Genomic DNA, 21,901 nt, shown 5'->3' on the forward strand with positions numbered 1-21,901 from the left:
TGTATTTTTTAAATCGGCGCAGTTATTTTAAATTTTATTAAACTTTATAAGTGAATAAAACAAAATACAGTCGTTATTTTGTCTCATTAATAATTTCAATAAATGACTATAAATGACAATAATAATAGTTGCTTCAGAGATTTTATTTAATAAAACACCAATGAAAATCGTGTTATATAAATTCGTAACGTAATTAGCATACGGACTTCCGACGTAAAGTTATCATTGAATCTCAGTAGAAAATGAAACGAAAGATCTACATGTTGTGACGTGCTAAGGTTTTTATGTGCGTTCCGTGTCTCAAAGATACATTGTTATTCATTATTTTAAAGTTATTCTGTGTTTAGCTCAGGTAATTATTTTTTAAGTATCTTTTCTACTCTATTATAGACATAAACAAGTTCTATTCGAACATGTTTATTTATATAATGATATTTGAAAAAAATATGTGTTGGTTAATGAAAAATTATTAAATAAATATATTATTAAACTTTTTAATTTTAATGTAACGCGTTCTCAATAATGTAATAAATGGAATAAGGCATACATAACTAGTACTGGGATATATAGTTTAATAGGAACTCATACGAATATTGTTAACATTGATATTCCATCTTCATGGGCGACGTTAAAACACTTTTGAATTTTGTAAACATTCCTGTTTTATCAATTATTCCTTATGTGAATTCAGTGTGTAACAGCAAAATATTAAAGTAGAAATAATTGTTATCCCAGAGTTAAGTATTCCTCATAAGAATAGCTTCGAAAATTATATAATATATTAAGATTACTTAGACTTCAATATATATTTAATAATATAGGATAAATTAAATATATTTTTATAAAATAAATCAAGGTTAAAAGAAGATAATAAAAAAAACATTCATTTTGATAAAACTATTTTACAATATTTCGTTGCTTACAAAACTTTCTTTTAAAATATTATAAAAATAATATAACAGTCATATGTAAAAAAAGACCAAATACAGTCAAAATACAATATAAATTTATGTATTAAAATAAAAAAAGGATTTTCCTGGTTTTGAATGATGCAAAGAAATATATCCCCATCGACAAATAACATTTCTCGTTACGGTAAAACGTGCAGACCATGTAACGAAGATAACTTGCTTAGGTCTACGCTTCAGTCAAATTGAATTAAATCTTCGCAATGTTCAATCTTCATTAAATGTTTGTAAATTTATCATATGAATATTTTTCCATTTAAAAAGAAACATAAAATAATATGACTATCATTTTCTTTATCTATAAAAAGTATAAAACAAAGTCGCATTATATTCCTGTCTGTCTCCGCATACTACTTCTAAACCAACCAATGGATTCTCATACGATTTTAACTAAAAAGCGACACGAGAAAGTCTTTATATATATATGTACTTCGTAAATATTCTATACAAAATAGCTTAATTATGACTGTGTTTTACCCAAAAAAATAATTATTACAAAATTTCAATTATCAACTTAATATTTTCTTACTAAGCACACTTCTACTTTTTTGTCATCGTGCAAAGCCGAGGCGGATCCCTAGTGTGTATACAACTAACTAAACTACAAATACCAATGACTCATTACGAGTTCTCCGAAATTTTAGGTCCAATTAACTTTAAATGCATTTGGCATGGTTACTGATTTTTGTAAATTTCAAATAGAAATAATAAAATCAGCACGGGTACCTAGTTTATAATGTAAACGTAGATACATATATAATGAATAAGTTAATGATACAAAATACAGTAAATTACTGGCTTGCTTTTTTAATTATAAATGGAAAAACCATTACAGTTTTATCACAAAGCGGAGAATCAATAACAATAATTTTATAATTAATAATATGAAGTTCTCTCTCATATTTATAGAGTACTGCTTCATGCTCGACATGTTTCGGAATGTTTATTTTACCTATATCATGGAACGGATGCGTCAAAGTCAATCAATACTTATAACACATATATAAAAATAATGTTAAGATTAAAGTTCATATACTTCAAATACCGATTATTTATATTTTTTAATTTTCGTACTTGTTGTTAATCTGAGTCCGAATATATTGAGCGAAAAATTTTATTTTTATTGGAGTATATTTTGAAGATAAATGGACACCAAACCAATATCATGTGATACGTTATTGCATAATAAATACCTGATTTCGTATTCATCAAATTCGATTCAAAATACTTTTATAGTACAAAAATTGCATATAATATATAGTCGAATAGGAAGTTGATAGTGTAGTTAAACTGTCGTTGGTCTCCGATTAGATTCCGAGTTACAATTCCGGGTCTGAATATAATTATTTGCATAAAGGTATTGGTTTTTTTTGTGAAGATATTCTCAGTAGCAGCTCGAAGTTAGGAAGTTGACAGTGTTATGCACTCCTGTACTTAGGAAACTACTAAAGTCGCTAGCTCTGCTCTTGATCGGGATTGTGGTCCCATTGAGTTTTATACGAGTAGGGCATGGAAAGTGCTCCTGTGCTAGCGCACATACTTCTACACTTTTCTATCTTCTGTGCCTAAGGTATAATACCAAATCGTGGCTGTGTTTAACGAACCGAAACATATATAAATATGAACACTGAATTAAATTAGTTAACAAGTAATGAAGCTTCTTCAAATATATATTTTATTGATATATATAATTTTAATATAGATTATAGTACGTACACTTGCTGGTATCACTTGACGATTCAAAAGTACTTCTAAACGTTAATATATTGATTTGAATATTATTTTAATCCAAAACATATAAACATTAAAAATTGGTACAATTTTAATCGAATATAAAGTATATTTGACGTATGTATTACAAACATTTACAAAAATATCGTAATATCATATTTACAAGCAAATATTATAACTGGTGCAAATTGAGACAGATCACGACGTAAGGCACTAAGTGGTGCAGAGTGAGTTGTTTGCGATACTCAATGCTCGAGCAACTGGTGAAAACAAACAGTCACATCGAGTTGTAGACAAGTATTAGCATCAAGTAATTTCAAGATCAGATTGAACTCATCAAAAACATATGAATATTCGTTTTCACGTAGAATCTTCATATGTCATAGAGTTAATCATTTTGATAATGTTGACATAGAGTGCATTTCGATTTCATCATCAAATCACAAGAAATTTTCATATAATAAAAATTGATTTCGCAATATATATTTTTAATACGTCATTCTTGTCGTCATTTCATGAAATCCATACAGTATTTAACACGATGAGTGTAGATATAGTCAAAGTACAATGTGTCTATAAAATTATGTTTTTGGCCTCCGTCAATAATTTTTAAATTCATCGAAAAATATTTATTTTCTATGCCCCTCTATTAGTTATAGTATAGATACATATTTTCAATGAAAATAAAACCAGAACGTAAATAAATATGTCATTTGAAAAATTTCCTAATCACAGACACTGTATAATAATATTGCAAAAATTAAAATCATATTTCACACTCAATTGTTTGAATGTCTGAGTGACTAAAAATTTGCAAGATTTATTTTCTTATATTTTTAAATAAACATACATTTTATTGATTACATTGAATCTAGTTATGACATTCCAGTAGAAAATAATAATATAAGGCAGAAGTATAAATAATAGTAAATTACCAAAATGCACTACAAAACATAAAATTAACGCATATTTGCGCATTTTCTGTAAGATACAATCCTAAATAAGTGATGAGGGCATTAATATACATAAAGTAAAACTTAATTAACAAGGACATTATAATCAATATAGTTTTTAGAATTACATTAAAATTAAATGATATTCAATAAATTTACAACGTTTTATGTATATTTTAAGACAGTGGTGTCACATACAGTCACTTTTTCACTTCAATGTTTCGAAACAGCTTTTTGTTTACGTAAATCACAGCCAGTTTAGAGTGCAGCGACATCTAAGGCATCAGGTGCGATACACTCACGCAAATATTTTATGAAAATACCAAGAATGTTTTCCCTAGGGAAGTACGATATCGATATTAAAAATATGTATTCAAATTATCATTTATATCATCACTGAGTCATTTCTTTTGGTATAACAAAGAATATATAATTATAATAAAGAACTTACATAATAAAAATAATGAATCAATAAAGTTATATTATTTTATGTAAGAAATTATTTTTTTCCATTTTTACACACTTATTTGGTCAATTTAAATTAAAAAAAATATTTATAAAATAAATTAGAATGGAACATTGTAATGGTAATTATAAAACTAATTTTGTTTTCAATAACCATTACACTTAGCGCACGAAAACATAAACATTAATAGAGTTTTAAAATATCGAGTGAGCGCTTTAAGAGACATGACTAGGAGGGTGTCGGCGTCGCGGCCGCATCCTACAGCCAAACGGTAAACACTTTGCTGTAATCTCGAGATGAGAAAACTTTCAGTTCTCTTAATTCAGAAACTTATTCAACAACCTAACAACCTTAGAGCGGACCGCCCGGCGGACACAAGACAAACAAACTTACTCTTTAATCTTTGTCTTTATTAAAATAAACATTCAAAACTAAATTTCACATTATTTCTTATATTTTTATATATTACATTTAGAAGAATTGCTTCTAGAATGGTGAGTAAAGTAATTTCGTAACAGTTCCTAACGGATTTATACTGAAGATGTATCGAATCTCATTCTAATATATGTATCATGATTAACTTTAAAAAACAGGCTAATAATGCTCTTGGTACGATTAGATCACATATGTTCATATCGTTAACATTATACTAAAATCCCATTATACGCCCCTAGAGACTGAGATTTAATTTTATCTTCTGTTTTTAAAAATAACTCTTCTTTAATACTTATGCATAAAAGTTGATAATTCGTAGTTTATGTCTTGTCATTATTTTTACTCAAAATTACAAATGTATAATGTAGCATTTTTCTGGAAAATATATAATCCATATATATAAAAAGTCAAAGATAAAACAATTCAGAGACTTTTTCTTCTCCGTCTTTCATCTAAATTTCTTGTAGTATTTAAATTATTTTAGTAGCAGTATCTCCTCGTGGTATTATAGAGATACAGGTAAAATATTTTCGTTGTTCAACCTATTGACGAATTGAAGTGGGGCTTTGGAAGTAGTTAGTTCGCATGAGCAAGTGGATATTATACGATTAGTAGTTATCTCATTTTTAAGGTTGATAAGGATGCGTGATACATCTAAAGAACGAGAATAAACGCTACCGCTCAGTATGTACTAGGCTTAGTATAACGATATGCGTAGTAATCTAGCTTGATATAAAGTTTAAAGGAACAAAAATGAAAAAATAAAAAACATTCGTTTAAAGCAATTTGGATGTGCCGTGTCGATTCAATTACTAACGCCGAGCGCTACAGAATTTCGCAAGATTAGGGCAATGAAAAAATACTGCCGGAAAAAGTCTAGTATACATTTAATAGATAGGTATGTTGCTGTTTAATTTCGTTGGTAATATCATTGTTTACTCTTAAATTTGTTCAGAATAAATTACCTACATTATAAAGTATTGCCTCCCTATATATTTTTATTTTTTAGTATTAAGAATGTAAAAAATCTACGTATATTTTGTTAGCAAGGCCAGATTATTATGTTGTCATCGTAGATGAGTCCAGGCAAACGAGTACCACTGTGCGAAGCGAGCGAGTCGCGTCCGGGCGTTACCGTCACTGACATGGACACTGTCCAAGAAGAGAACGACAATGACAGGTACGATTATTATATTAGTACGTATATGAAACTGTCTGTTAATGCAGAATCTGTCACATACACGAACGTTTAGTAAGATATAAGGTATAAACATTGTGTAATAAAATTATATATGGTTTGACTACGAGGTTTTCGATAAAAGAAAAATGCAATTAATATTTTTGTATTAATTTACCGTCTAGAGCGCGACCACAAAGCTAATGCATGCAAACAATTTAATTAAAGTTTTCTTTTAAATTACCTTTAAGTTCTTTGTCTTCTCGTTGAGGTTTATCGCTTATCTTTTGCTAGATCAGTTGCACGCGTACTTTTTTGTTTAAACAGAATTTTATGCCTTATAAATATTGTTAAACCATTTTAAATATGTTTGTTGAAAAATTATAACATAGAGCGTATGTAGAATACAATCTATTAAGCATTTTTTAGTTAGTCGATAATCAAAACCAAACCAAATTACAAAACTCATTGAAAAATGAAGGCAAAAGATTCAGAATCATATTGCTTATTTTTGTGACATCTTTAAATAATCAAATCCTTCTTTTGAAAGCAAATAATATCAAAATAAAATATTTTGAAATTCAAGAGAAACGATGCGGACATGTGGAAGTTTATTCAAACATTTCCGGTAAAGATACACATTTTGGAGATTTCGCGGCTCAGTCTCGGTGTCGAAATAGTTCAATACAAAGCAGTATTCCAGATTTTATATTACAGAGTGCTCTCAATAATAATATTAAGTTATCTATGAATATTAAAAAAATAGTTTACCTAGACCGTATACGTATACGTAGACCCTTTTTCAAATAATGTATAAATAAACAATTCTTGAAAAATATTTTATATTTCCTCGTTAGAATGTGCACAGTAAAATATTATATAGTATAATAAGGAAATTAAATTATTTGCAATAATAATTATTTTTGTTTAATAATAATAAATTAAAAATTTAATTGGAATTCTAATAACGTTTTAATATAAAACAAACTTTGTTTATTATTATATTTGTATTTATTTACAATAGAATATCTTCAAACATCCTCTAAAAGATATAGATGTAAGAAATGCATGCACAAAGAGGGATTTAGGTGCAGTAACGGTGCAGAAGCTGCGAAAATATTTATGACGTTTGATAGACCGCTTTGTGTCCTATAATACGCTCCAAGCTTGACTGGTCTATATAAACTCCAAGATACTTAAACTAAGCTGCAAAGGAAGTTATATTCTACGTTTACATATTATGAAATTCTCTCTCGTTAATAGTATTTTTTTTATTTGTATTGTATTTGTTATTAATAACAATCTATTATTTCCTTATTATAAGTTGGCTCTTATTTTTGACCGTTTAATAAAGATTTAATTGTTATATATACACATATATTATTATTATAACATTATATTTATGATACTATCTATTATTATTATTTTTTCATTTTATCAAGTAGCGATGAGTCTTCGTACTCTGATATTGGACATTTAAGGGAACGCACAAAGGCAATGCTAAATAACGGAGTTGAATCACTTTTACTAAATTCGAACTCGCAGCCAAACAGCCGCCGGGTGTCAAACGACATAGAGGCCAAGCTCGCTGCTAATCTAAATACAAGGTAACTACAAAAACCTTACCCAGTAAATAAATTTACTTCACTTTATTTTCTTAACCATATATGTCATAATTTGCTTAGACGTCCTTCAGCAATAATAGCAGCGTTTCGCCGACCATCGCAGGCACTAGCTTTATGCGCAGCAACACAGAGGCGATTCCTGTCTGAACTGACGCCGCATTCTCGAACCTCGGTCGCTTCCACTCACGAGCCACCAGCATCAGCAACTGAAATCATGGGACAGTAAGCCCTATATGATAATTACTAACGATGGCAAATTCTCGTTTATAAGTTTTAATATTTTCTTACAATTTATCGAACTCGTTTTACGTACAATTTAGTATCAACGCACGCATATATCCGAACTCAAATATTGATAGGTTTAAACACATTAGGTCAAATTTGTGAAAAATATGTGAGTCAGTAATATTTTGATATGATATCAGTCGAAAGAACATAAATCAGACCGACGCTGTCAGAACTGACAAGCCGAGGGGTAAATGCAAACGACACCGGCTCGTCTCACAGCCTTTACAAACAGTTAACACATGTTCTACAGACCGCAATCTCATTCGCATCATAATTGTACTATTTTAAGTTACACCCTGTTTATATGTTTTTATTTATTCGTTTAGTTTTATTAAGAGAAGTCATAATTTTAAATTTATTTCTAAATGTGTCTTATTTCTAAGAGAGATCAATAGGTTTTACTTTCTTCGTATACACAGCTTATTGATATTATTAACATACAACTCCTTTCCAGAAAAGAGAAGGGATCACCAATGATAGTATGTATACTTGACAGTAAAAAATTATAGACGACAGTATAAATTTAAAATAATTCCCGATAGTCTCATACTCGGCTGAATTAAATATCCAAGGAAAAAGGTGTTGCGAAAACTCATTTAGCCTCACAATAAATGATATAAACGTAACCTATTTCATAGTAAATTGTATTCATATCAACATTATGTTGCTGACAATACAAGCGACCTACAACGCATCAACACCATTCAAAAGCGTACCCTTTATTTGTTAATAGATAGACAGCCTGACAATGCTTCGATGAGCATTCACTGTAAATGCTTCGCGCAAATTGTAATTAAAGTATTAATATTATTTCAATATTCTCATATACCTATTGATATAAATAGACTTTTCATTATTTTAACGCCTTTGTATACACATTTACAAAGAGAGCGTCAAGAATATGCGAATCATTTGACAAACTGTTGTATTGGTTAGAGAGCTGGAGATTATTATATATTTATATATTATATGATTTGATCGTTTCTTAACGATATCGATTAAGTTCAGATTGACACTTATAGATATTTGTATATTCGATTTTTAAAAACAAATAAAGTCCACAATGAAGATATTGAAATATATTATAATACAAAGTTTACATTTGATTGATTATATGAATGCCTGAATTGAATAAAAATATTTGGGATAACATTTTTTTTAACTCGATGTTACTTTAGAGCAATGGGTTATGTCAATATTAAAATTCAGTTCATCTGAAACATCTGCAAAATATCTGCGTCATTAATTTTGTTCATTTATTTATATTTGCTTCGTACATTCGTACAAAGTCCCATTACGTGAAACAGACGGCTTAATCGATGAAACAACTATATCTTCCAAGCAACCTTAGGTTTAGGCAAAGGACCAGTTGTAAAATATATAAGGAGGAGATCATTAAGGTTGACAAAATTTGAATTTCATATTTTTAAATCACAAAAAATGCTTAAAATGTCATCTTATTTTAAGAGTGTTCTTCTTTAAATTTCTACCAAGGAGGTAAAATACCTAGATTTTTTCGTAATTGCACTTTAAGCTTACCCTTTTCTAATATATTTGAAAGTAAATAACTGTAAATTTATCATTTGTAGTGAAGCCTTAAGTAAAGCATTATCTGCATTGTATGCGAAACTACTAGTGGTGCTCGGACTAGCTTTTCCAGTGACTGAGGTTATTGCAAATGGCGTACCAGACGCATATTATCAGGTAACAATACTTCTGTTTTAAAAATATTTATTATAAAATATATATTATATTGTACTTCATTAAAAGACATCAAATACGAGAACCAGTTTAAGATTTGCAGCAGGAATTTGTGTCCGCGGCTCATGTTCATCTTAAGTTACTAATCCGCTGGTATAATTACCTACAATTTTTGGCTTAGGTGTCATGAGCCTTGAATCACTTTTAACACAGGATACAAAACATTTCTAAGAAATTTTACAAAACTTTTGTACAACGCTTTAAAAGAACGATACAATTATTGTACTTTCAATTTAAAATTTGATTGGAGATTTTTTTTCTTTTCAGGGTTTTTACTTATATCTATACTTAGTGTCTCTATTGTTTGTAATATTCCTTTATGCGAATTTAATACGCGAAAAGGCATTCAACTCAATAATCAATAGTCGCGGTAAGTAAATATATTATCACTAAATACACCCTAAAGTAAAGTTAAATAACAAAAATCACAAGATATAAGTTCCAGTAATTAGTAACATTTGCGTAACAAAACTGCGACATTAAAATCACATCTTGTTTGCATAATGGCCCCTGCAAAGATTACCTTCTTTAGTCTGAATTCCACTAACGTTTCCAGTCATTCGTATAATTGTTGCTTGCCCATTCTTCACATGTATGACGACCAGCAAAAACCTTCATTTAAATAATTTTTTAACATATGTTCGTTTTTTGATGACTGTCAGAGTAAAGCGATTACACAAGCAATTGTTGTTCATAATCTACAGAAGTAGCAGACAAGGATGACAAAAACGGTACTGGAAAAGCAACGCCTATTGAAAAAGTAAAGCGAAAAGAAACTATATCCCGTTATGGGAGCTTTTACTTGAGACTAGGAGCTATAGGTAAATATTTTTACATAGTATTGTTAAACTACTACTACTTTCATGATTAATAAATAATCAATTAAATATGAACTATTTATTTTATATCTTTTTTGTTTTATTTTAATAGCGTTTGGTATTGGATCAATGGTATATAGTGGCTTGGAATTTGGAGAATATTTCGAAATGACAGATCGCTGCCGATCATTTCTTTCCGCTCTAACACCTGCCTTGCGCATGACGTTAACTCTTGTTCAGATGCAACTCATATTTCTGACAAATAAGGATATTGGAGCCGGAAGCCACAAAATGATACAGAGATTTGGATTCATGCATATGATAGCCACAAACCTGTGCGAATGGTTATATGTTCTCGTTGAGGAGACGAAACACGAAATACACCATCTAGAACATACAATGATTACAAACTCCAACATCAGTTATAATAAGACGGAGAATTTACCATGTAGAAGATCTAATATTATGGGAACGTTGGTACAAAATGCGTCACCGTTTCTTTTTCCATGCACTATTGAATACTCGCTCATATGTGCTGTCATTCTATACGAAATGTGGAAAGAAGTATGTAGAAATCATAAATATTGTATTTATAACCATTTTAATTAAAGATAAAACAAATCTATGTTTATTTGCAGGTAAAATGTAGCCCAGAAGACTTTGAAAAAAAATTTAGCTACCAAAAAAACAAATCTCGCAATAATTCAGTGACTCCTGAAAAAATTTTACAACAATTTGGTAAAATACTTTTATACTTTTTTCATAATAATAAATTTTTATTCTATTAGTAGATATCTATGTAGAAATATACTAACTCAACAACCATGATCGTGTAAATATAAGTTTAAATATATTTCTTTTACATCAAATGAAGAAGTCAATTTAGAAATTGCATAAAATATAATAATTATTATTATCTGCAGTTTAAATGAATAGTAACAATATAAATAAGTTAAGATCAATCTCGAAATATAATACAATAAGCTTATACTTAAAGTACTGCATACTATCCGAGTATATTTCGTTTGTTTAATAATTTATTTACATTTCAGCCGGTATGTTAGGAGTAAGTTCACCTCACGGCAGTCGAACAGCTTTACACCACTTCTCAGTAGATTGCTCCCACGCACATCGCGGATTATTTGCTGGCATACTTGTCATCGTTATTACTATCATATCATTAATTATGTTCTTTGTACTTGCAAGCAATCCGAATACAGTCCATGTAAGACGAAGTGTATTTTTAAAATTATCTATGTTTCGTTTTACTTGAAAGAAGTATACAATTTACATATATTTCTAGGATGCAATATTTGAAGTAAATATTTGCGAATTGATATTGTACTCGCTGACTTTATTAGCTGTGGCAATTGCACTGAAACAGATGAGAGTACTTCCATATAAAAGAAAATCTCAGGGTAATTAAAATAAATGTATATCTATATTGTAATGTATGTTAATATTTAAATATCAATAACTTGTGATTTGTATTTGTTCCAGCTGTTCTGGGATTGGATACATCATTGTTGATTCTTGCACAGTCTGGAATGTTCGTATATTGCATGTTCAGTCTTATTGGTTGTCACCATACCATGAACTACAGCAACGGAGCTGGCCTCACTGGCTTCTTCTCAGAATTCTTATCTCTAAATCAAGTAAAATAGATTTTAATTTATTTATCACAGCAAACATTATTAACGAACATTTTCGTATTTGCTTATCTTAATAAGACTTAATTTAGTCTAGCGTCTTTATGTTTTTTCAAGTTATAAAATATTTTTGCCATATTTTTCCATTTTCTAATATTAATTGTGACTGTCCTTTACAAGATAAAAAAATTGTGTAGATTTTAACAATAGTATTTTATACTCTATTTCAAGAAACTCTCTTAAAGCGTATTGCTGTTCGTCACATTATGGTCCTCGGATATCTTCGTTAAAATAATAATAATTTTACAGACAATCCTGCAGTCTCTGTTTATTATTGACGCATGGTGGCGTCGGAGCGGAACTTCAGAACAGCGACGAAGAAAGCCAGGAAGACAACTTGTTACTTTCTTACTAGTTGCAAATATGGCTATGTGGGCAATCAACACGCTAGAAAAGGTAGTTTATACTAATATGTGTTTTTAAGTGTGCTCCATGTATTGTTTTTTCTTATTGTATGTTGAGCACGCGTCTGTTACATAAGATACTTGAAAAAAGATCCTCCATACATTTACATAATATAATTTATTTATCTATCCTTTATTGAAACATTATTTATTTATAAATAAAAAAAAATAGTTATAAATAAATAAATATAAACATATTTTTTTAAATATAAAATTTTTTTTTTTCACAGAATCGTGCGGAGTTCCGGCCTGCTCATCTTGACTTCTACGGCCCGTGGGCGTGGACAATCATCACGCACGTTTCCATGCCTTTGGCGATATTCTACCGTTTTCACTCAACGATCTGCCTCTTTGAAATTTGGAAAAATAGCTTTAAGAACAAACCCATTTACTTAAACATGTTTTAAATTTAAGAAATAATAAAGAAAATACAAAAAAATATCCATGAAAAAATTCTTTAAAAAGTTTCACTACCCCATTTACGATGAAAAAACGCCGATGTGAAGGTGAAGTTTAAAATGATTGCTTGGTCAAATTTCCGCATAACGTGACGAAGCATTTAACGCATCGAATGCTTCCCTTTGTCATGACCACCAACTAGTAACAATACTCGCTAATTGTTTGCATTTACTCCATGCCTACGTAACTTGCTACAATAATATATTAAATATAATAGTTAAAAAGTGACGCACAAATGTATAATACTTAATATTATGGCTGTAACAATTTAACCGTCTGCTCAGTTTGGTAGTTAGTCTATAGGGCGGCGGAATGTAGATCCGGTCATAGGTTCAAATCAGAGGTCGGTATTTTATGCCTTGACGTATAATTATACGTATATATGGCCGTGTTTTGGAAAGCATGTAAAGCTGTCAGTGACACAGATCAACCCCAGTCGTGAATAATTCGATCGATCGATCGAACTGTGATGGTATGAGAATAGTGAGTGCATTATTGTAGACTCTTATGCTATGTAATATTTCCCGCACAGATGGCTTGATGTATATTGATAATACGGCATAAAAATATAAACCCTCTTATTCACTCGAAAAATATTAGCAAGATATTGCGTCATGGAATGTTATCTTTGATGTTTTTATAAAACACCTAAACCTCGAAAAGATAAGAGGGATATACTGATCTTAAATATTCAAGATACAAACATCACTTTCGATGCTTTGAACTGAAAATGCAGCTCAGAAACAAAAAATCCTTCTATACGCACGTGATCCTACGATGCTGTGCTAATACGTATAACAATATCATAATTTAATGGAGCATTTAACAGCAGAAGAAAGGTAAGTAGAACTTTCGTTAAATTGTGATTAAAGTAAAACTAAAGATAAAAGCCTTATAGCAGACGTAGAGCGCAACTTATTAACGATGAGGTATTACAAACACAAACAAACACAGATACGCCATCCTATAGTTTTATCCGTTTTCTAAAAATGATTCTACCTTTGAACGCAGTGATAAAAGAGCAGTCAGAAGATAACATTATACCAATAAAACTCTTTATAATCTTAAGTAAATATAATCTGGTGCATTTTTACTAAAAAAATATAATGTTTTATAATGTAAATGTTGGTATTTATCTGTATGTTTAATGCACTAATTGTCGCCTGTGGCTTCGTTCGCGTTTTAAATGTTGATCGTCAGCCGATCGCCGATGTCCTTCCTTGGAGTTCAAGCTTATTTCACACTAAATTTCTTCAAATTCGGTTCAGTGGTTTCGCCGTGAAAAAGCAACAAACAGACAGATAAATTGACAGACAGAGTTACTTTCGCATGTACAATATAACTATAGTTGATATAGATTTTTTTTTACAAAACTCAAAGGGAACATGACGAACAAAACTGCAAACAGCCAACATCTACGCCGCCGTATTACGAGCACGGACCGCATCACCATTACCATCCTCATCGGCAGACGAGCACTAGTCTGGAAAGAAAAATCCGATATGGACGGTTCGTAGCTTCTTGAATCTATCACATAATTAAGAAAAAAATTGTATTCATATTAACTTCCATGTAGTTACACCCGTAGCGTCTTAATTCCTCGATTAGAAAATGTAAAATAATAATTTACATATAATCTTTATAAAGCAATAACCTGAATGTTCATGAACAAAATGAAAAAGCAATGCATGATGCAATTCTTTGTGTATATGTATATGAGACTGAATCTAAACGTATAGGTAACCCTAATTTCTAAAATATCCGTAAATGGAACCTTTAAAAAAATGTAAGGAACAGAGACAAGGCTATATAATAAACTTTTTTCATGCATACATCTTAGATACAATGGAATCGGAATCACAGCACTTCAACACATCAAATAATCCAACTTCATAAATTGTTACTACGATTTCTACCACTAACTATCTAATTTGCCGTTCCGCGCGCCACCATGGGTTATAGCTTGTTGGGTCAAACACTGGTTTATCAATAAAAGTAACACAAAAAATTGTTTTTTTTTTTAATCGTTGTTGTGAATAGTTTAGAGCGTTCAAACAATCAAATTCTTAAATAAATTGAAATATAACAGTATCGTATTATGTAATAATGGGTAATTATTAGAACGAATTTGCAATTGTTAGAAGCAGTATGTGATGTTTCATAAGATTATTTTTGAACACATACGTATATTTTGAAGATCGTGATCATATTTAAAACGTTATTGTTATTAAAAACATTATATATAAGTTTGTTACAAAAACATCAGTAATAGTATAGATGCTTCAAATAACTAGAGGTTGAGAAATTTAGTTTTAATTATCTGCAAATGATAATCTTCGAGATGAGGCAGAATATCTTATCTACAATAATTTAAGCGAAGGTCACGGATTCAAATCTAGACCAGTAATTAATGTTCATGTGCTTAAATTGTGTTTATTACTAACTTGTTCGACGGTGAAGGACAATATCGTGAGAAAACTGGAAAGTATCTTATAAAATTCAGTCACATTTATGTTTCAATCAGCTACGAAGATTGCCAAAGGACCATTCAATGTTATTCAAATAAAATATTCAAACACATCGAGAGGCTAATATTAAAAACATATAAACATTTGTTAACATATAAACACATTATTTCAACAAGATTAAAATTATGAAAAAAATAAATTACAAATACCTTAGCACCTTATGCACACATTTACTGCTATAATGAAACTTATATGTGATATAAAACTTCAATATATTTTTCACACAAAAGCACCGTAAATTATATTAATAATTATTTAATGTCAAGATATTTCTTTTACGTCTTAAATTAAGCCAGTAAAGATAGATCAAGGGATAGGTCAAAGAATTGCTTAGAGGTAGACGTCTAATTAATCGCGTAGTGTTGAAGATAAGAAGCGGGGGAAGGGGCGAATGTTCCTCGTTAGGAGGGCCGTCTGAAAGTGACACCACAGTGCTAATTATTTAGCCGTAAGGACATCTTCCTACAAACCAATGCATATAAAGTGCAATTAATATCGCTTAAAAGTTTTTATAAATATTTATTTAAATACGGACTACTTTATATAGGAGAAAGTTTAAAATGAAATTATGTTGAGAATACGTTTTATCTTTAAATTATTTAATTTAAGCGATAGATAACTATTTAACTGCGTTATATTAAAATAACTAACTTTGTAGTTATAAAGGTACAATTATCACAAATCCCAACCGATATGCTTACGGATTTAAACAGTTTTTGTTTTATTTATACTCGTCATAAAATATATTTTCTTTAATGACATTGATTTAAAACGTAATTCAACTGTCAACAATAATCACTTAGTAACCTTATTACAAATTATGACCAATTACTAATTATTTACATACCGACGTATGTACGTGTATGTACTGTCGTCATCATAACACCTCGATACAGTTCATCATTATCACTAGGAGATTTAACATCAATGTGTAACGATTTTTATATTCTTTTAAAACGAGAGACTTGTCAATATTTCAAAATACGTCTATTTAATTCTACTCTTCCAAAGTTTATTAAACAAATAAATGAATCCTTTAAAATAAAAATATTGGGTTAAAGTTAAACGATGTCTAAAAATAAAGAGAAATCCAATCAAAATGCAGTAAAGGATTGGCGTGAGAGGTCGGAGCCGCTGCTCTCTGTGCCTGAGGATGAAAGGTGAGTCCGACGAAGCGCTTCATTAAACTCACTATTAGTCGATAAGCGCTAGCAAAAATAAAAAAACAACTCTATTTGTAATTTTATATAGATGCCTTATTTATTCTAAAAATTTTAAATTAAAATGTTGTTTGTGTAAAATAGTTTACATAGAAAACAGATTAGTATTGTCCATTAATGAATTATATTTTACGCCTAGCACGTTTACGCCTAGCATTGTATTGAATAATTACTTTTCATTTCTATATATTTCAGTGAACACCCACCCCATTCGCTGCCGCGTTTAAGCGTGGTGTTACCTTGCAGTACGAGTTCAAGTGTTGACCGGATATCTGTGCCTCCTCGACCAAAACAGCTTTCACACGGGGAGTGAGTAAATCCTACTTTAATTTCATTAAATTTTTAGACACTGAATTGACAAATTTTAGATCAAATTTTGTTAGGATTTACTAACGTAATTATCAACAAGACATATTTAGCACTTACCTGGTACCTACGTTTACTATAAATAATATAATGCAATCTCTATTTTGATTTAAATTATTACCATAAGCATCAAGAAATACAAATAGGAGGCATAAATCTCTATTTTTTTTTTCAATTAGTCGTTTAAACTACAAAATAAACTATTTTTGTTTATTTTTTTAATTAAAACCTAAAATTATAATATATACGAGAAGAGGTTAGGACGTTTTTTAACAAAAGCGAATATTTTTGAAAATATCGCTAAGAGTTTTAATTTATTTAAATTATGAGATAAATAAAATCCTTAATTAATTATGGTATCTCATAGTAAAACTTCCATTCCGGAACGCCCATTATAATTTGAATAATCCGTAATAAACTAATTCCCGTGCCTTGTGTTTTAGGCAATTACATTAATTAGTTCAATATATCACATTGTTTCAGTGAATCAATGACAGTAGTTCTCTCAGCGTTTTATGCAAAATTATTAATAGTATTAGGACTAGCATTACCTGTGACCAGCACAATACAAAATGAAATCTACACAAATGTTACATCTGACGTGAGTAACTCTATTATATATTTATTGGGTTAGCGAAATTTAAAGTATTTGTAACATTTTTATATCATTCCAGGTATTTACAATGTACTTATACGTAGTCAGCATGTTATTCCTTATCTACACTTTCTATCATCTTCGAATAACAAAAATACATAAAAATGGTAAGTGATAAAAGAACACTTCTTGTGACAAAAATGGTTAGTAATGTGTACCTAAATAAATTATTTAGGTTTTGGATTCGGATGATTTATATTCAAGGCGTAATTTAAAAGCGTCACTACAGTGAATAACATCAATGATTCGTATCTTAAGAACTATCAATATATATTTTATGAAATGTTATTGTTACTGATTAAACATAAAAGTTCGTAAAATATATGAACTTAGAATTAGTGTGCAATAAACTACAGTAAGAAAAAACTCGAAAACGCACCATGAATCAAGATTGTGAAATTTCAAAAAAGTTATATGTTACATTGATTCTATGCTGTATTTATAACATTAAAAATATTAGTTCAGAATTTAAGTATTATATTGTAAGTATTAAATAATATAGGTTTGCATATAGGTGTTGCTATATAGTTTTTAAATCACTGCAACGTAACACAATTGTTTTCAAAATAGATTTAAATTTAACTACGAGTACACTTTATAAAAAAAAAAAAAATATTTCCGTTTGCTGTTTTTCTTATTGATGATAACCTATTTTATATATTTCAGATAACACAAAGCGGATACGGTACGGTAGTTTCTACCTGCACATGGGAGTGGCTGGGTTTGGTGTTGGTTCTATTATTTATTCGTGCTTACAATTTGGCGAATATTTCGACCTTTCAGGCGACTGTCAGTTGATTATTGTAGCTTTAAAGCCAGCTCTTAGGATACTTTTTATGGTTGCTCAGACAATTTTCATCTTTTCCTATACAGATGTGAGTATAGTAGTAATATATATATATATATATATATATATATATATTCTATAATAACCTAATTAAAATTTGATTACATAAACTGCTTGTAACTCTTTATCCGCTATACAAATAATTCCAATCTTGCCAAGGAAAAACCTTGGAACACACTTTACTACGCTGCCCCACTGCGGATTGGTGCATAAACATATGTCACAACTTTGTCCGAGGTTGCTTTATGATGTTTTCCTATACAAACGAATTTAAGATGCATTACAAATACATATTTACTATAAGACTCTCTGACCACTACTAAACTAATTTAACAAAATTTTAATGCCTAAATGAAGCTAATATTTGATATGATATTTGACAACTTTCTTTAAAATGTTCCTTACGAGGTTGCTTTATTAATTGTTATCGGCATACCAAGTTTTTCCAAATTATCTAATGATTGCATTCATGCATTCAACATATGAAGTATAAATATTATACAAGCATATTTATGTTGACTAATAACTTACGTCCTATATTTACTTTAAGTATGTATGCTTCTTATTTACCTAATATCCTTTACATGGTTCAATAAATCATAAAACGATTTATTATTTTTAGTTATTAGATCCAATGCGCGGCGTAGTATTAGATCGATTTGGTTTGATGCATCTCATAGCTACTAATGTATGCGAATGGCTTAACGTCGTTATACAAGAAACGAGAGATGATATTGTAGCTATGGCCTATAATCAACCAGCGATCTTAAGATATACAAATATAAGTGGACCTGCAAAATTAGTAATAACTGACAACATTTTAAATAACACGTCTCTCGAGGCCTATGGAAATGAAAATTTCACAGGTCACAAGGAAGTCGTTCATGCAAACTTAACGGCTAGGATAGAAGCGTGGAGCTGTAACGTCTCCGACATGATAACACCTTTAATTAGAACCATGAATCCTTATTTGAGACCTTGCGGGGTTGAATATAGCTTACTGTGTTCCATAATAATAGTGGTTATATGGAACGATATTTGCACTGTACCAGGAGCGGTAAATTAATTTGATTTATATAAATATTATGTATTGTTTTGACGATTGAATAAGATAATAGAATGAATAACTTACGAATCATATTTCCATCATTAGTTTTTGCATTGATGACAAATAAAATAAATATTAATGGGCACAGCCCCATCTTAAGCACAAGAGCCCGGGTGCAAGCATTGTTCTGGCGAGCTCCTCTCCCCCTTAAAAATGATTTTAAGAGATTTTTTAGTGGGCCTTACCAGTAAACTTGACCATCATCGGCGAGGCACCATCCAACGCACGTCGCCTGTGTTTTGTTGCACCTTCAATTAAATCGGGTCTGAATGGGCATAGTTATGTTACTTTTTGATAAGCTATTTAAAATCGTTTCCTTTTAAACATACACTTTATATTCACATAAATTATACTATACAGTCACAATATTATATATTATGTAGTATATTGTGACAAGGTTTTAAAAACGACGACCTTGAAATATACTATTTTTTCAGAAAACTTTAAGCTCTAATAACTCAAATAGAAAACTCGATGAAAAACAGTGTTATGGCAAAGTGAAATCCAACAATCACTTTTCTGTGGACTGCGGCAGCGCTCACAAAGGACTATTTATGGGAGTGGCAGTGCTTGCTGGTACCATCGTCAGCTTAATGCTATTTAACGGTCTCTTTCAAAAACAAAAACATGTTGAACTTGCCTTACTCCAGGTATTTCGTCAAACCATTTAGTAATTTCGTAACGTAAACTTTAAATATAGCCTATAAACTTTAAGCAAACCTATTAAAAACTTTTGTTTCAGATTAACATATGGGAGACATTGTTATTCATATTCATGATATTGGGATCAGGAGCATGCATGCAGCGAATGCGCGCGCTTACATTACGTCTAGCTACGACCACGATGCCATTAGAACACGCTCTACTACTGGTCACACAGTGTGGAGTCTACTTGTATTATCTGTTCCAAATAATTGGGGCTAGTTTTCTCATCCAACGGTTTTCAGAGGAAAGGCGCGCGACTAGGTTGTATCAGATATCTGTTTTTTTTTTATTCCGTGTCCTATCAAATGTAATATTTTTAGCAGAGGTAGAAGTAGTCAAGAAGACCCGAATTCTTATAAAAACTTTTTGTTTCGTATGTGTTTTCTCGGCCCACTTCTATAGCCTACAATTCTATTCATCTAAGCACGTAAAAGGCTTAACAACTACGTTAATTGTTGAGTAACTTTTCTCAATATTGTAAAATTAAACTTTTTTAACTATAACTATTTTTTGTAACACAGGATAATAGCTCCACTGTTTGCCGTCATACAAAGCTCATGCCAAACTTTACTTATACTGGATGCTTGGTCAAGACGTTGCGTAAGGAGCGAGGAGCGTCCAGGGCGACAACTTGTTACGTTCCTCCTCGTTGGTAACTTTGCACTCTGGCTTCTCAACCGTGTGAAGAATGCACGAGCTGAATTTCACCCTTTACAGGTACTGATATAAACATATAGTATAAAAATCTCGGTTTTGCACCGAACCTGAATGAGTATAAGCTATAATAAATGAAATACCCAATTTATAAACTGAAAACACCTACGAGTTAGATGTCAATGTAAAAAAGTACCTACACATTTATTACAAGTGTTTTCTTTATAAAAATAATTTAATATACGTTAAAATACACACTGTTTATAGGTATGTTAAAAAAAAAGCACGATTAATAAAAAACGTAACTATGGCATTTTCTTTCAGATGGAATTTTACGGCGTTTGGGCTTGGACTCTCATAACTCACGTCTCTGTCCCACTTTTAGTGTGCTACAGATTTCAAGCAACAGTTTGCTTTTACGAAATATGGAAGAACTCCTACAAAAGAAAAAAAGAGTGTAACACAGTTTCTGATGAAATTGAATTAAAAAATTATCATGTGGCATAATTGTTGTTTTTTTTTCTTGTTAGCTATTTTGTTTAAGTTGCTAGCACAAGAATGATTTATTGTAGACTAAATTAACGTACTTATTCAAATCATCATCCAGGAAAATAATTTGCAATATTTAGATTACATTATTTGTCAAATAGTTTTTCTTTCTTTCTGATGTACCAGCTTAACCTCTTCTGCTCAAAACAAATAGATAATACATATTAATAACTCAAAAGATATCATTAATTGTTTATTTGCACTGAACTTCTGTCTGAAAATAATTTATACAATTTTAATTACATTTATTAGTTAAATATACGCTTTTATGTTTCAGTCATAGGACTGATACATATAGGGTTATTGGTAATTCGACGCATTCCCGTTAGGAGGTGATAGGGGTGATTATTTTCGATAATTTTAACCCCCATATGCATGATGCAAAAGTGAACCATTTTTGAGTTATCACGTTTTTTAGATTTTTTCAAAATAAATCAATAATGCAACTTGAAAAATTTATTTAATAAAAAGTATC

The 21,901-nt window shown here is 30.2% G+C and overlaps 2 protein-coding genes across 3 annotated transcripts; both read left to right on the plus strand.

The window, feature by feature from the left end:
• Nucleotides 1-242: 242 nt before the first annotated feature.
• LOC125077673 (proton channel OtopLc-like) lies at nucleotides 243-12,778 on the plus strand. Of its 2 annotated transcripts, none has more exons than XM_047689671.1 (14): nucleotides 243-352; nucleotides 5,630-5,733; nucleotides 7,176-7,337; nucleotides 7,416-7,577; nucleotides 9,233-9,347; nucleotides 9,672-9,774; nucleotides 10,109-10,225; nucleotides 10,335-10,786; nucleotides 10,861-10,960; nucleotides 11,275-11,447; nucleotides 11,526-11,640; nucleotides 11,723-11,877; nucleotides 12,181-12,327; nucleotides 12,566-12,778. In XM_047689671.1, the coding sequence occupies exons 2-14, from the start codon at nucleotides 5,630-5,632 to the stop codon at nucleotides 12,740-12,742; spliced, it is 2,082 nt and encodes a 693-aa protein (XP_047545627.1). In that variant the 5' UTR covers nucleotides 243-352; the 3' UTR covers nucleotides 12,743-12,778. The 2 variants fall into 2 exon arrangements, with proteins under 2 accessions (XP_047545627.1, XP_047545628.1); XM_047689672.1 differs by lacking the exon at nucleotides 243-352 and adding an exon at nucleotides 4,366-4,389.
• Nucleotides 12,779-16,243: 3,465 nt separating this feature from the next.
• Nucleotides 16,244-21,384, plus strand: LOC125077940 (proton channel OtopLc-like). Its single transcript, XM_047690066.1, has 10 exons — nucleotides 16,244-16,482; nucleotides 16,738-16,851; nucleotides 17,392-17,509; nucleotides 17,583-17,670; nucleotides 18,230-18,438; nucleotides 19,033-19,467; nucleotides 19,956-20,168; nucleotides 20,261-20,484; nucleotides 20,745-20,940; nucleotides 21,202-21,384. Exons 1-10 carry the CDS (start codon nucleotides 16,391-16,393, stop codon nucleotides 21,382-21,384), a joined length of 1,872 nt encoding a protein of 623 aa, XP_047546022.1. The 5' UTR covers nucleotides 16,244-16,390.
• The last annotated feature ends 517 nt before the right edge of the window (nucleotides 21,385-21,901 follow it).

Source organism: Vanessa atalanta, chromosome 4 (genome assembly GCF_905147765.1).
Source record: "Vanessa atalanta chromosome 4, ilVanAtal1.2, whole genome shotgun sequence".
Classification (NCBI taxonomy): domain Eukaryota; kingdom Metazoa; phylum Arthropoda; class Insecta; order Lepidoptera; family Nymphalidae; genus Vanessa; species Vanessa atalanta.